Source organism: Perna viridis, chromosome 5 (assembly GCF_037379345.1).
Source record: "Perna viridis isolate PV_CMFRI_1.1 ecotype Kerala chromosome 5, ASM3737934v1, whole genome shotgun sequence".
In the NCBI taxonomy this organism is placed as follows: Eukaryota; Metazoa; Mollusca; class Bivalvia; order Mytilida; family Mytilidae; genus Perna; species Perna viridis.
This window is the reverse complement of record NC_142449.1, coordinates 9772932-9790017: the sequence shown is the minus strand read 5'-3', so window position 1 is coordinate 9790017 and position 17086 is coordinate 9772932. Positions and strand designations below refer to the sequence as shown.

Genomic DNA, 17086 nt, shown 5'->3' with positions numbered 1-17086 from the left:
AAAACAGTAAAGTTTTCTGCTATTTTGCATTAATTTGGGGAGGGGTCAAAATTCAATCGACCCCAATACACTTTGATAAGTAATGTAAGTGAAATCTTTTCTTGCAGGTATTGGAAAACAAATAACATGTAAAGATCATTTGTATAGAATTTCAAAAATGTAAGAAAGAACTTTTTCCGACAAAAGTTGACTATTTAATCACAGAACAAAATTGCCCCTAACAATAGATGCATTTTAGTGCATTTTCAATGATTTAGAGATAATAAAACACCGTAGAATATTACAATGTATATCTAAGTATTCTTTACTGAATAACAAATAAAATAAACACAACGTGCTCGATTCGATCGGCAACATAGGCTTTACAAAATGTGTTTGAAGTTGCAAATTTTCACATATTTAACTACTAATTATACTAAAATTGTAAAATTGGAATTCATTTGTCGGACAACCTGTTCTGTTTCCGTACTGTTGGTACAACGGAAAAGCATGAATATTATCCAAAACTTATTTTTTGACATGATCAATACTTTAAGTGCTTTTCAAGCTGATAGATAAAAGTTTGACATATTTTTTTTTGTTATTCAATAATTGAACGCTCAACAATGTTCGCTTTGAACAAATCGGAATGAAGAACAGGATAGCCATAGTCAAGACAAAGCTCCAAAAATACAAAAAAAATAGTCATAAGAATGACATAAAAATTTTAAGAATTAATCAAAAAGCCAGGCTTGATTAAAAAAAAAAAAAAAAAAAAAAAAAAAAAAAACCTGGTTTGGAACAGGTTCATTGGCAGGATATTAATTTTAACGCCTTTTTTTCTGTTTTTCTTTAAGCGCCCGTCGACCTGTTCTTATATAAATGATGTCATTCCGGATTTAAACGAAAGAGGGAAACTCTGGCATTGCTTAAAAGTCATCTAGTATGATACGGTGAAAAAGAGAACGTTATAAAGATTCCTGCCCCTCCTATTGCGTGAAGGGAGGGGGGCAAGACCATAACCCGTGGCTAGCGAAGATGCTTTTACTGATGTGATCCCATATTCAGTTTAGTTCTTATTGATATTTTGTTTATAACAAATCAGAATTCGCGAAGTGAACCATTAAGTGCATGAAGCAGACAGACGTGATTGGTTGCCCGAAATTTAAAATTATGACATTGTAAATGTTCACAACAACTTTTCTTCTTTGTCAAAATATGACAACAGAAGTAACCCACAATTCAATGAACAAACCACTTATTACAACTGCTCTGTACATGTATGTTTACGCCGCAAAAAAAGTAAGTTTATAACAACTTATAGACAGTAAATATAGCAAACGATAGATAGTATCCCCTGTTTATGAACGTCTTGATCAGAGACCCTATCTTTTTCTAATAATCTTGATCCACCCCTGGCCTGGACAATGATGTTTCCTTTGAACTAATATTCTATAACAACTATGTTACCATTGTGTCCTTTTAATACGGCTACTAAAACTGGAGTCTTTTTGAGAGGTAAACAAAATCTTAGAAGTTTTTATTGCATCAGAATTTTTACAAGGAATCTGGTTTGTTTTTATCAACCTGTTTAGTATAATTCGTTCAGAGCAGTGGCGGATCAAGAGGGGGTGCATGGGGTTGGCACCCCACTTTTTATTGGAAAATTTGTTATTTTCATATGTAAAATTGACAAAAAATAAATGATATCCTAGCACAAACCCCCTTTTCTCAGGAACCCCGGCTAGCACCCCTTTTCATAGTGTGGATCCGCCACTGCAGAAGATATTCCATTACACGCATCAGCCTGGCCCACAGTTAAACATCCTAAGACATACATCTGTAACTATGTGACAACATGCATGTACATGTTTTCACATGTTTCAATGCAAAGTTCAAAGTTCTAAGTTTATGTACTGTCAAATTTATTACGAAATCCAGCCTTATCATTAACCCTAAGTCGCATTTTTCGTTCGAGAATCCCTGGTTCATGGTTAATCCTTCAACGCTTTATTTGAAGTGCAAGCATATAAAACAAATGCAAAAAAAAACATGTATGAAAGTCTCAAAACCTTGTCTTTTCATCAAAACATAAGGTAGACTCGATACTTTACATGTTTCTCTGTTCATAAATCAGTCCGGAAGCTAGATAAATTGTCCGGTAACGATTCCGTGTTATACAATTTTAGTACAATTGATAATTTAAATAAATTATGTAAAAATTTGCAACTTTAAACACATTTTGTAAAGCCCATGTTGCAGATCGAATCGAGAATGTTGTATTTATTTTAATTATTATTCAGTAAAGAATACTTAGATATACATTGTAATATTCGACGGTGTTTTATTATCTCTTAATCATTGAAAATGCACTAAAATGCAACCAATTTTAGGAGCATTTTTGTTTTGTGATTGAAAAGTCAACTTTTGTCAGAAAAAGTTCTTTCTTGCATTTTTGAAATTCTATACACATGATCTTTACATGTTACTTATTTTCCGATACCTACAATGAACGATTTCACTTAAATTACTTATCAAAGTGTATTGGGGTCGATTGAATTTTGACCCCTCCTCTAATTAATGCACAATAGCAGACAACTTTACCGTTTTTCACTTTGATAAGTACGATATTCAAAAACTAGATTGATTTATCTTTCCATTGACATATGATACAGCTGTATACCATCTAGGCCCATTAGACTTCGAAAAAAACCTTAGCGTCCGCAGCACTACTAATAGTAAATGTTTTAATAACGGAAGTATCAGGGAAATTTAGATTTTGTACAGCCAACTTATATGTGAATTTAACGACCAATATCAACAAAGCTTTCCCTTTAAAATTTACCGAAGTGTTTTACTGTTACAACCCGAATATGTATGTCATTGACTTCGATACAATAACCAGACAAATTCAAATATTAATTCCATTTTGGAAATGTGTGCAACAGCTGTATGAAAACTTAGAAAAAAAGGAAAACCCATACAGATGCAATATATGCAAAGGGAATATCTGGAAGACTATCGTATTTAATCTGCCGAAATATAACTTACTTCAGTGACAATAAATTAGACTTTTAATTAAGAAATAGTTATTCTGCTTGAAATCCTACTTTCACCTCCCCGTTGGTTAAGCGGGTGCAACAGATTGGTTATTTGAATAATAATGCATTTTTCTAAGGCAACGGTGCAATAACATCTAACATATAAATTAAATACCTGCATTGACCTGCATTATTCAAGCGTTTTGATATATATTTTATTCAATAATTTGATATATGTCGCTATTTCAAAACTTTTGCTATTTAATATATGCCGCTGTTAAAATTGTTTTACAAACTGGCTATTGAAAAAAAGTATGAAAATGTAAAAAAAAAATAATAACAAACAAACAAAAAACCGAAACAAACAAACAAAAAACAAACGAACAAAAAACCAAAGCAAACAAACAAACAAACAAACAAACAAACAAACAAAAAACCAAAACAAACAAACAAAAAAGACACAAAAAAAAGACACAAAAAAAACAAAAACAAAAGACAAAAAACAAATAACAAAACAAAAACAATACAAAACCGAAAACAAAAGAAAACAAAGCAAAACAAAACAAAACAAAAATAAAATGAAATAAACATAAAATGCAAAATACCAATCATATATATTGCAAGTTTCGCTGTACACGTGATTCAACAGATAACTTTATCTAAAACCAAAAATTAATTGCATACAGTCAAGTAGTCAAATTCGTAGCTGTCGAAATAAGAAGCCAAATCATACAACACTCCCCAGATCAACAACAAAAGACAAAACAAAAACAACCCCCCCCCCCCAAAAAAAAAAAAAAAAAGAAAAACAACAACAATCAATCGAAAATTAAACAATACAAATCCAATAAACAAATATTTAAGGAAATAATAATTAATAAATATATAAATAACCCCAAAGACAAATATTGACTGTGAATACAGATCTAATTAAATATATCACCTTATACCAAACTGATTTATTATGAAGAATCAAAGCACCGACAACAAGATTTTGTGTTGGACACATGTTACTGACGTAATCAACATTCATACAGTATTCAAGCAAATCGGGATTGAATGACATCTCGGGTAAACGTACACAGTACTTCGGGTTTTATACCGAACAGCGAGCCTTTTTAACGCAAAATCCTTTAATTTCACATACAGATATATTGGTGATGTATTGTCCATTAACAAACCTTCTTTTGGAACATGGTTACCTTCAATATATCCACCCCAGCTTGAGATAAATAAGACTGCAGAAAGATCCTGTTCATCATCTTTTTTGGACCTACATCTCAACTTCGACACAATAGTAGTCATCTCAGTACTATGATTTATGATAAAAGAGACCATATGGTGTTTATATTTCACAATTAAGTAAGTACTAACTGCCCTGATTTCATTGAACGCCATGAATATCTGGGTAACAGACTCCTGAATCAGGGATATGAGGAAATGCGTCTCAAAAAAGGTCTCTTACCAAATTCTTTTTCAGTTACCAGTCCTTGGTTGAAAAATACTCAGTTTCTTCTGAAACAATGATATGACCACTGTTTTACCGATTATGGCACTAACATGCAAATGATATTGAATCACCACCGGTATATTCACGTCGCAATGGAAGAGGGAGGTTTGACGCAGTGTAAAACCTAGATTTGACCCACTATTTTGTTTAGACTTGACGTGACTATGGATCGGATTAGTGTTCGGTAATTTTGTTGTTACCCTTATTTGACACAAAATTGTGCATTAGTGATCTGTAATGTCTAACGCGATTAAAATGAATCATTATTGCATTGATATACATACTTATAACCCAAAACAAACTTACAAAGTAATTGAAAAAGAAACCAAAACGAAAAAGTTAATTGAATAACCTCAAATTACAAAAGAACTTATACATGTTTAGGAGTAGATACATACACATCAGGACATACATGTATTACATGTAATTTCAAAACATATGTGAGAAAGGTACATTTTGAGAAAATGTAACATGAACAGTTTTATATTACAATACAAAGACACACACAGATTGTTAAAACGCTGTTGATATTTACTTTACAAGTATCATGATTGATTAAAATCTTTCAATTGACCGATCGCGACTAACACGCTGCACATATTCATTGAATCTTAAAATGATTAAATATTCTGTCATTTTGTTACAGTTAACTTTAAGTTATTGATCGAAGTTGAAATACAGTCTCCTAACTTGCGAAATCTAGATCTTCAGTTTAATTCAATTGTATAATTTCAGCTTCCTGTTAAAGTGATGTTTATTTGTACATTAGGTTTAAGTGTCTTTTTTGTGATTCATACTGTGTGTTGTCAAGGTAAGGCTTCTACATGTACATGTAAGTTTTCTTTTAAGTTGAACAAAAGTGAGCATGGCTGTTACCTTAATTTAATTTCTTATCACTTAGGTTTGATCAGTACTACAGTTAAGGTCGTTGTTACATCGCATTTGACATGTTGGACATATTTTTATTATGTTGAACATGTCACATGTAAATGTTAGTTAAATGTTTCTTATTCGTTTTCCCGTGTCTGTCTATAGTTTGTTTGCTAGTTGCTCATTTGCTTTTGTTACTTTGTATGTATGATTTCAGTTACTTTATGTTCTTTGTTGTTAATGTCTGTTTTCCATGTCTGGTCTTTGTCCCTGGATTACATTCTTTTGATTACTGCTATAACCATGGTTCCCTTGATTACTCTTTTTAACTCATAATTACTTTGACTATAATAACTTTTGATCTATATTTACAATAATTTACTTGATAGAGATAAATCGTGGAAAAAATCAGCTTTATCTGCTATAAAACCATCAAAGACTAATAGTAAATAAAACTTTGAATTTAATTCCGATATATTTTTGAATTTTGATTTTTCCGTCACTCCTTGATTCCCAGCCTTTTATAGCAATATGATCATCTAGTTATTTCAGACTGTGTAGCTGTTTAGAAAATTATTATGAATTAAAATTACACACTACTTTTAGACTTGGCACCAGGCGAGCCTTTTATAACGGGGCCACGAAAAATAAAAATCAACGATAGAGTAATCTTGACCTGTTCGTCCTTGCTGGGTTCACCGATACAAAACGTTACATGGTTACAGAATGATGCCATTGTACCTGATACAACTCGAAGGATAGTCGGCGGGTTTGTTAAGTCTTATGTTACATTTACCGCATCAAGGAAAGAGCACATGGCTGTGTTCGACTGTGCTGTTGACAACGGTGTCCTAAAAAATACGATGAAGAGGTCCTACCAAGTCGAAGTGTTATGTAAGTTAGGAACGGTCAGATTATATTGAAGGAGAGCATTGATTTTTTTCTTAATTAGACCTTGGTTTTCTAACAAAAGATAAGTATTCTGATCTCCTTTAACTTTCTCCTATATCAACCTCAAACATTAAACTCACATCTTTAAAAAACAGATAAACGACGCTGCAGTAAAATTTTGTGTTTTTTACTTTTGATTTTTTGCATTTCACCGTAAGAAAATAACACATGAGATTCAATTTCAATGTTCGATACAGTATATCTACAATAGAATTTAAAACAAAATACACAACATTTACTTTGACATCCATATTAATCTTAAAGTATTTTTGTTTCTTTTGCATTTATACAGAAGTTTGTCAAGTGAATTAAGTCTTATTAAGCAATTTTCAAAAGAGTAAACCTATAGGTGAAAAGAGTAAACATAAAGGTGAAGAGTAAACATATAGGTGAAAAACATTTCGTTTTAGTAATATTCCGCGATAGTTGCTTAATTTGTTATGTACGTTTTACATCCACCTATATATCAAAGTATACAAATCATCATACCTTGGATTTGGACTTTTGATAAACACTAAAGAATATATACAAATTTATAAATATGGAACGATTTGAATCTATTAGACTTGTTTCTATACATGAGGATACAAATGTGAATAATATCTTCGAGGGTTGTTCAATTATCAAATATAATCTTAGTTGCGTTATGAAAGATTGATGAAACGTTTTCAATGTAATATTATACAGTTGGAAGTATTACGTTAATCTTCCTACATAGGTACTTATATGTAATTTTTAGCTTATTTGATTTCAATAATTTAAGAAATACTTTTTCTTGTGCTTTTCTTTATATTTTATATCAAATTTTGTGATTTACTTAAAATTTTATGTTAATATTTACAAAAGTTAGTCCCCAGTTCCCAATATTGACTGGGCCCACTATTGTCAACGCAGGCAAGACAGCTATTTGGACTTGTATATCATATGATGGCTACAGATTACAAAATATGACAATGAGGATAGGGGACAAACCATTTGACAACGAATTCAATACAAAATCTCGATTCAACACTACGGGTAAAGGTTTTGACGTCACAGGAACATTAACATGGACCCCAACAATGGTAAATGATGGGAAAAGTCTTTATTGTGATGTTCAGCATGATACACTTTCTTCTGTACAGACTACAAACCTCAAAATAGATGTCAGAGGTATCAAATTATTATTATGATTGTAGACTTTCTTCTAAAAGATATCTTTAGTTTCGACTATGAATCGGCAAATATTCACAACGCTTTCTACAGCATTTTTTTCAAATCAGTTTATTTTCGTATTTTTTTTCTTTGGATTTGCAATTATTTGTCAAATTGTGTCAGAAGTCATCTTCATGGCAATTTTTGCATTTTATTGCGCGAAAATGTCTTAAGACAATAGTCATATCTTAAAATGCACGAAGACGTAAAATTTGAGATCTGCATGACTTTTTTTCCTTCGACAAAAACAATTCAGTATATAAAATCATCTTTTCTTTTTAGAGTCACCAAGTCCACCTATAGTAACTGGTCCTGATAAAATTTTACTCGACAATAACGTCACTCTAACGTGCTCTACAAAAGGTGGAGACCCTGAACCTACGATTAAATGGTTCAGAGGCGGCAGTCAAATAAGTGGAACTGCACAAATAACAAGATTGAGAATCACCACAAGTACCATTAATTTTCGAGCCACAAAGGATGAAAATAGGAAGATTTACAAATGTCAAGTTTCTAATGAAGTCCTTTCAACCCCATTAATTCGAAAATACGTTGTAAAGATTCTATGTAAGAACCTCCTCTGTTATTCAAATTACCCTGTAAAGCGATTGTTTATATACGTTGGAAAAAAAACTAGAATTCATGATAAGAAAAATATAAACATAATTGAAAATTTGGAAGTATGTGAGTTATTAAAAATATCCACAACAACAAACCCCGACAAATACTTCAACAATTAGATAGAAGCAATTACTAGTTAAAAGCAAGTATAAACTATGGTAGAAAAGTATTCAATTATAAAAAATAATTTACTTTCAACAGACACACCTGATACCCCAAGCCTTGATGGTCCAACCATTCTGAAAACTGGAGATTACTATACTTGGACCTGCATTTCAAGGAACGGCAGTCCTGCTCCAACAATGACGATGAGGTTGGGAAACGCTCCATTCACAAAAGAATTTACAGTCACATCTTCGTACAACACTACAATAAAAAGTTATATCGTTACTGGTATCCTGACCTGGGCACCAACTTTATCGAATAATTGGAGCACCATCTTTTGTACAGTTAACCATGTCACACTTACAGATCCGCAGTCAGTTGGTTTGTTAATTGCTGTCAATGGTGAGATTCTTTAGCAATTTAGCAATAATGTCTTTTTATACAATTAATATGTTTAGTGATCGTCTGTGTGACAGTAAATTTATGATACATGATTATCAAAGAAATTTATGTGACATAGATTGACCAATGGAAAATACTTAAACAACATGCATCATCTAAGCAATGTAGAAAGAATTTTAGTAACATGTTAATGAATCCTGGATGAAAGTTTATTTGGTATACCGACTTACAGATAAGCTATTGGAACAAGAACATTTATCACCAGAAGCATACAACTACAATTATACGGTCAAATCTATACCTGGCATTTTCTATTATGAGAGCAGACTTCTTTATGATGTCATATTTTTCTCTTTTTTCGTTTCAAACTTGATTTGACACATTTTTAACAACTCGGTAGGTACATGTAATCAATACTCTCAGCTTTAAACGGAGTCAGGATTGCTAATTCAGTATTTAGTATCTGCATGTATTATTTAAATTAATGTGTGTTATGAGATGTTTTGAATGTTTTCTTGGTAGAGGCTTTGCCAGCGAATCATGAATACCCTGGACCACACTTAAAATTTGTTCATTTGCTTTTGTTACTTTGTATGTATGATTTTAGTTACTTTATGTTCTTTTTTGTGTATGTCTGTTTTCCATGTCTGGTCGTCGTCCCTGGATTACATTCTTTTGATTACCGCTATGGCCTTGGTTCCCTTGGTTACTCTTTAAAATAATGGTCGTTTCCTCTTACCTGACCCTAGCTTCTGGCTTTGGGTAGGTAGGTAGGGAAAATATTTTTTCACCAAAGTTCATATGATTCTTTAAAAACCATGGTAAAAGAAGTGAAAAAAAATGTCAGATTATGGCAATAACATTATTGTGGTAGGACCATATTAATCGGTATGTAAGGTAAAGAGAAACAAACTTAATTTTAATTTTGGCCCTTTAACGTGATGGTTTCAGTATCTTATACCGTAAAGATGAATAATGTAATATCTTCCTGTAGTAAAGCCTTTAAATATATTATGCATTAAACAGATTCATGTATTTGAGATTCACTTATAATTTCGCACACTTGCTTTTGCAACTTGAAGCAATTTACAAAGAATATTTAATATGTTTAAAGTTAACGAATACAATAACACCAATTCACTTTTGTGTATATTTTTGTTTGTATTATTTATTCATTTTCCTTCAGGTATAAGCCAAGTTTTACGAGAGAATTTTGCGCACAATTCAATTACTCTCTTCTGGGGAGAAATTGTATCAGTCATACTACTCGCACTGGCTTTGGTCGGGCTTATATTGTTATGTGCTTACCTTCAAGGTAATTTTACAGTAACTATTAATAAATCTTCCTACGTTGACCATATGAAATTCTGCAATAAAATTAGCTATCTTGGCTGCAGATCTGAAAAATTCAAAATGATATATCAAAGCATAATAATAAAAAAAGGCCAATTAAATTCAAATTCTTATACATTTTTTTTAAGTAAACGAACTTTGGGACTTGAAATTTGGTATTTGTTCTGGTGTTGATGATGTTGCTATTTGACAGGGTGTTGTGGGATTTGCTGTAGTACAGTTGGACTTCGTAAGAAGAAGGATGTTGTCGTTGAACAGAAACATATACACATTTACCGAGTAGCCATAGTAGCATCTAGGTATGGACACATATGATTAATTAATTATTAATTAGTGAATTAGATGTTTAGAATAAGTAATATAGATTCTTACTGTATTTTTGAAATAGAAAATTCTTGCCTTATGTGATCTAATAATTCCAACACATCATGTAATGTTTTATTTAAAGAAAGTTATCACATAACTGTCATTTTAACTATTTTACCTATGTTATATCGTTTGATATAAATAAGCTAGAAATACTCTGATCATAACGATATACAAATAATACTTCTGCCGCAAATTGACTTAAATGCTCAAATTAAGCCGTGTTATCCCCCTGTAGAGACATGCACATTTACATACGCTTAAACATACTATAAAATACTACCAAAATCCATTGAATGCTTTAGAAGGAGATACGAGTTTCTAACATTTTAACAACAATAAGTCGGATTATGACTGGTCAAGTCCAACAGATGAACTTTTGGTTTCGTCTTTAAACATATAAACATACTGAAGCGAATATCTATCGGGCTCATATTGAATCATTTGCATGAAGTGAAAACTATGTAAAATAAGAAATGGAAAGTGCAGCAATTGATCGAGTCTTTGGTGAAAAAAGGAATGACTGTAATATTTTTTCGGTCAATGAAGAAATAACTTCAACCACGTGGTGCTCACCAAATAACATGCGGCATTAGGTTTGTTTGTTTGTTTGTTGGGGTTTAACGTCCGAGCAGCAATATTTCAGCTATATTCAGACAATGAACATGAAATGGATGATAAAATGAACATGAAATGAAAAAAGAAAAGAATGGGTCACAAGGATAATAGGGTCGACAAATTTTGATTGCCACTAGGAAAAGGGGGATGGGTATGGTCGGGCAATTCAGCCTCCTGTGGCGAAGAGTAAAGGTTCCTACTCCTATCGAATACCACAGCAGGGTTCTCTAACGTGCGAGGAACGTGGCATCTTTCCCAACACGGTGCACCACTATGGTTTGCGGTCAGGTTTTCCGTATTATAGCCTGACAACCCCGGCATGTAACACGCCAGGGGTACCCCATTAAAATACTAAGTAAACGGTTTATCGATTTATATCTTTATTCTCGATGAAATTTGAATAAACCGCGGAAGAATTGTTTCGAGAAAACATAGTTTTCAGGAAAATATGTAGATGCCTAACGTTGGAGTTATGCACTACAAATATTTGATATTGAACTAAAAAAAAAGTTTATTTTAGTGTAAATAAGCATAAGCTACTAAATTTGTCATGATAAACAACTGATCAAATGTTTAACTTCCTTTACACTTATTTCAACTATTCATTGAATAGTAAGTAAGCTGTAGATAACTAACATACACTTTGAAATTTTTGAGACATTAGATAATTCCAAAAATAAATGAAGAAGTACATATAATCGCTTAGCGGTACTGCAGGCCTATTCTTTTAACACCCGGACCTGCACGGGCTTGCGGCATTAGGATTACATGTATTTTAAATAGACCAGAAAAAAAACCAAAAAAACAAAACAAAAACAAAACAAAACAAAACAAAACACGACAAAACAGTCATTCCTTATGATTTAATTTAAGTACCAAAATTCAACGAGTAAATCATTAAAAAAAGTTGTTGGATCACGTCAAAATTGGGTCTATGATATGATAAACGAAATTTTTGATACCATCAGAAGCTGTGTTACTTCTTAAATCAAATTATTTGGAAAATATTGTAAATCAATATCGGTAACATACAGTTCAAACATGAGTTTTATAAAACAATTTGTAAACAAAGGATTTATTACATTATTACATGTTCCAGTAGTTCATTCTGTTATCAAATTAAAATACTAAGTAAACGGTTTATCGATTTATATCTTTATTCTCGATGAAATTTGAATAAACCGCGGAAGAATTGTTTCGAGAAAACATAGTTTTCAGGAAAATATGTAGATGCCTAACGTTGGAGTTATGCACTACAACTATTTGATATTGAACTAAAAAAAGTTTATTTTAGTGTAAATAAGCATAAGCTACTAAATTTGTCATGATAAACAACTGATCAAATGTTTAACTTCCTTTACACTTATTTCAACTATTCATTGAATAGTAAGTAAGCTGTAGATAACTAACATACACTTTGAAATTTTTGAGACATTAGATAATTCCAAAAATAAATGAAGAAGTACATATAATCGAAATATCTTTAAACATCTGAAAGTCCAATACAAAACAAATAAATATATTAAATGCTAATTTAACATTTATCTAAACTGACATTATATAAAATTATTTTAAATATAAATTTATCAATTAGGAAAACAATATGATGATCTTATCAATTTTGGATTCTTTAATATTTCTCTACACTGATATTATTTTAATATTGTAAAGAATTAATTAATCAATTATTATTTCAATTCTTTGACAATATTATGAACAATATTGCACAACCACTAGTATTTTACTAGTATGTTTCCGTATAAGCAGGAAACATTTTTGGACGAAATTTTCAGAATATAATCAGAACCAAACATACTGCAAATTTTGAATAGATTCTCTTTAAAATGTCAATTTAAAAGTTTTGCTATCTTTTTGTGTTGTTTTTTTTTATGGAAATGTTCAGTATCTTGAGAATAACTGATAGAAACATTTGATGGCATGGGACAATATAGCCTTTCTGCCTGTTTACATATAAATGCCTAACCTTTCTATACAATTTCATCAGAATCCCTTGAACGGTCAAGGAGTAGTTATCATGGTAAACCCTAAAGTTAGATAGTGACCATTTTGTGTCCACCGTCGATGTGTATATTGCATTATGCAAATCTACATATTATGCAAAACTATTCTACCATTTTTCCCAAATCATTCGAACGCTTGCAAGGTATGCGAATAGATTAACGAACAGACGGGGATATTCAATTCACTTCCACCCAAGAATCTTTTGCGGAAAATACCTTTTGGAATGGACACATTTAACTGTACAGTTTGTTCAATTTCCAACATGTAACGGTTTCTTCCTAATAGCATTGAACATAATGTTATTTATATCTTAAAGTATTGTATAATATAGAATGTCAATAGAGGGTCAAGTATCATACTGAGGGCATTGAATTGGAGGACTACGATCACTCTCCATCGAAAAAAAATGATACTTTAAAATTGCAAACATTACTTTACAAATAAAAAACTATTAGTGATTTTAACATTTGGTTTCTTTTTTTTTGCAGAGAACGAAAGGACTTTGAGATAAAAAAGTACGAAGTTGTTTCTCCAGACATGTCCAAGTGAGTGTGATATTTTTTTACGTCTATAATTTCTAGCTGCTAAAATGCTGCCCTTAACTTATTATCGTGCTTCGAGGGCGAAGCTAATTTATGATATTAAATGAATTTTTTTTCTGTTAACTAGCTCAATACGTATATTTCTCATCAACGTCAGAAGAGAGCGGAAACAGCAGAAGTCAAATGTATATATGAATATAGTTTTTGTAAACATTTTCTATTCTAACTATTTTTAAGGTGTAAAATGATCTTAGCTTTAATAACACGATAAAACTTAAGGTTCAGTTAAAGGTACAACTATGGTTATTTAATTGAAATAACTTTATAATGCATTAAATGTTGTTGTAAAACTTTGTTTAATGCATCTTTCTATGACACTTACAACAAACGCATTTGTCTAAGTTGAGTTCCCAATCAACAAATGAGTAAAAACCAAAAACTTCTAAAAAAAATCTACAGCTACATTAAAAATAAAATTAAATATCTGAATTTCATAATTTTCGGTTCCTAAATGTGTTATTCAGTGCAAGCTAGCATAGATATGTTTAATCAAATTACCATTCTTTCCTATTTAAGCCAATATTTTACACAATTTTATTTGGATACTGTAGGAAATATTTTGCAAATTTTCACAAAAACAGGTAGATCAAATTTATTATAACTTTATATAAAGAACACTTAACTGACATTCTGTCATATTTTAAAACGGAAATTTTGGGTAACCGAACTCTTTTCCTAGGAATATTAAAAACAAAAATTCCTTATAATTTCAATAGAACATTAATATTTTCCCGCTAATGATCTTCCCTTAGAAAGAACTTTTCTGTCCATTATCTCCCGTGGAAAGAGGCTTTTTTAAAAATGTTTTGAATTTTGCCATTCTTATTCTCATGTAAGAAAATCATTTGAAATGATTTAAATACATTTTTTTACATTATTTTCAAACACTTTAGTGAATAGAAAATATATATGTCAGTGTGATTTTGAAGATGACAGGAATTCATGCTCCATGTTATAGGTATGATCTACTTTGAGTCTTAATTAGTCCTATTTACATTTGAAAGGGTTAGTTGTTCTGTTTGTTCCAACTCAACAAGTGTGCCTGCCTCCCAATTACTCCACAGTAACAACAGTTATACATACGAAAAAGAAGAAAGATTAAGACAGTTGTGGAAGAGGAGTAAGAAAAGAAATCGTCAATCGGAATATTTATCAGGAGCGAGTGTTTCAGACGACCAATCATTGCATTTCGATGATTCTAAGGACATTCAGTTACAGAAACTAAGCGGAGGAAACTCGTATAGCATCACGCAAAAGATGATATTTGAAGAAATTGTCCCTTCATCATCGGATTACTGTGACGATGACAATTTATAAGCAGTTATGTGTTTATATGTAAAAATATTAAGTATTTTTATCAGTTTTAGTTCATGGGAAGTTTTTTTAAATAGTATGATTAGTTTTTATTCTGCCTTGATATGCATACATTGCTATAAGAACAGGACAACACAATATTACTTATACATTTGTAACATGGCTTTGGAATATGAATAGGGAATGGGGAAATGGGGTAGGTTGTAATATAGTCATAAGATATTCCAACAAAAAAATTGACATATCTTGGTGATAAAGTTTTAACTTCTATACTCACGGCTGTCAAAGAGGGTCTGCAGTCCTACCACAACACTTGTAACTCCCGTAGTGGTATTTATTCAATATGGATCCGGATCCTGATCAGTTCAAGACTATTATCAGAATATGACAGCATTAAAACCTTTGATTTTTCAACACTGTACACTTCTATTCCCCATACTCAGTTGAAATCCCGACTTACAACGTTATACATCGTTGTTTTTCCAAAAAAAGATGGTACACCTAGATACAAATATATTTACTTTTTTATATATCCACAGCCAAATTTATTATCCATCCAGCAAAAAACCATTTTCCTGTCATGTAAATGTGTTAGTTATTTGACTATTGTAACAGTAAATACTGTCTGATAGAATAAAGATTTGTCTTTCTTATTAATATTTTATGCACCCATATATTCAGGTCTATTAACATAGACTGGTCATATTGCTTTTTTATACTTTTATATCTATCAATAATTATCTTTTCTTTCTTGATCTAAAGCTTTTCTTGCTCTTTGTGAGCTCCTGATTTGGAAACAATAGATATGCCATGCTAGGTTATGTTATAGTACGGGAAAAATACGGGTCATACATTTTTGTGTGCTCCTGTCGTGTTATGGTACGGGTACGAATACGGGTTACACATTTCTTCTGTTTCCGTTACCAACTAGTTCCGATATAGTGAGGTGCTGAACAAAGTTAGTAATAAGACTGGGAACAGTGCATGATTGTAGTGAATCTAACAAAGTGTGCTACAAAGAAAGGTAGGTTCGCGATATGCTTGATTTCCTCATTGATAACACATTTGTCACATTTAGAGGCGTTACTTTTTAACAAGTTGGCACTCTAATGGGCACTAACTATGCTCCTCTCCTAGTAAATTTGTTTTTATATTCATACGAGACGGACTTCCTTCTGAATTTCGTAAAGAATAAAAATTTATAAAATACTGAATCCTTTAACGTTACGTAGATATTAATAATGTATTGTCCATCAACAACCCTATTTGGTAAATGGTTACTGTCAATGTATCCACTAAAGCTCGAGATAAAGGCTTGTTCTGCATCTTTTTTTTTGGACCTTCATCTCGAATTTGACATTAGTGGTGATCTTAGCAATAAGATTTATGATGAAAGAGACGACTTTGATTTCAATATCATAATATGCAGCAATATTCCTTTATCTCCTGCATATAGTCTTTATATTTCACAATTGATTCGTTACCCTAACGCAAGTGCTACATTTGTAACTACTCTGATTTCCTTTAAAGTCATAGATATCTACGTTACAGACCCCTGAATCAGGGATATGAGGAAATTCGTCTCAAAAAGGGCTCTTACCAAATTCGTTTTAAGATATCAGTCCTTGGTTGAAACAATAATCAGTTTCTCCTAAAATAATGAGTAATGATTGTTTTCTGTAAATTGTTATTTCTGCTGATTTGAACGCTGGTTTACCGATTGTGACAACAACATGCATATTCTTGTACATCACTATTGGTATATTCACGCTGCAATGGAAGATGGAGGTTTAGCGCCATTCAAAACCTAGGTTTAATCCACTATTTCATTTGAAATGCCTGTAGCAAGTCTGGACAATTGCGGTTCCAGCTGCAACGGTGGTGTAATATCTATTTTGCAAGATTTATTTTGGACTTGACTTGATTATGAATAAGATTCGTGTTCGGTAATTTTGTTGTTACCTTATTGCCTTCCGATCTTGATCGGTGTGCAATAATATCGATCGGTATTTGGTCATAAACCTACACAATTAACGTCATTAGAGATTTTAATTGGAAGTAAACAAGTTGTATATATCTTACAGTACCTTTAAAGGGCATGTGACCTTGAACAGAAAATAACCCTCCATGTCAGAAGA

The 17086-nt window shown here is 31.7% G+C and overlaps 1 protein-coding gene across 3 annotated transcripts; it reads left to right on the top strand.

The window, feature by feature from the left end:
• Positions 1 to 4304: 4304 nt before the first annotated feature.
• On the top strand, positions 4305 to 15586 carry LOC148615902 (nephrin-like). Of its 3 annotated transcripts, none has more exons than XM_088582521.1 (9): positions 4305 to 4382; positions 6007 to 6294; positions 7198 to 7503; positions 7828 to 8112; positions 8368 to 8673; positions 9860 to 9988; positions 10220 to 10325; positions 13521 to 13577; positions 14639 to 15586. In XM_088582521.1, the coding sequence occupies exons 2-9, from the start codon at positions 6216 to 6218 to the stop codon at positions 14949 to 14951; spliced, it is 1581 nt and encodes a 526-aa protein (XP_088438647.1). In that variant the 5' UTR covers positions 4305 to 4382; positions 6007 to 6215; the 3' UTR covers positions 14952 to 15586. The 3 variants fall into 3 exon arrangements, with proteins under 3 accessions (XP_088438647.1, XP_088438646.1, XP_088438648.1); XM_088582520.1 differs by lacking the exon at positions 4305 to 4382 and adding an exon at positions 5183 to 5341; XM_088582522.1 differs by lacking the exons at positions 4305 to 4382; positions 6007 to 6294 and adding an exon at positions 6977 to 7069.
• Positions 15587 to 17086: the final 1500 nt, after the last annotated feature.

Excerpts from the sequence above, each read along its gene's own strand:
- LOC148615902 (XM_088582520.1), top strand. The coding sequence starts at position 5,281 with ATGTTTATTTGTACATTAGGTTTAAGTGTCTTTTTTGTGATTCATACT. Across the intron at positions 8,113-8,367 it reads ATACGTTGTAAAGATTCTAT|ACACACCTGATACCCCAAGC; the intron begins GTAAGAACCTCC and ends TACTTTCAACAG. Across the intron at positions 8,674-9,859 it reads TTTGTTAATTGCTGTCAATG|GTATAAGCCAAGTTTTACGA; the intron begins GTGAGATTCTTT and ends ATTTTCCTTCAG.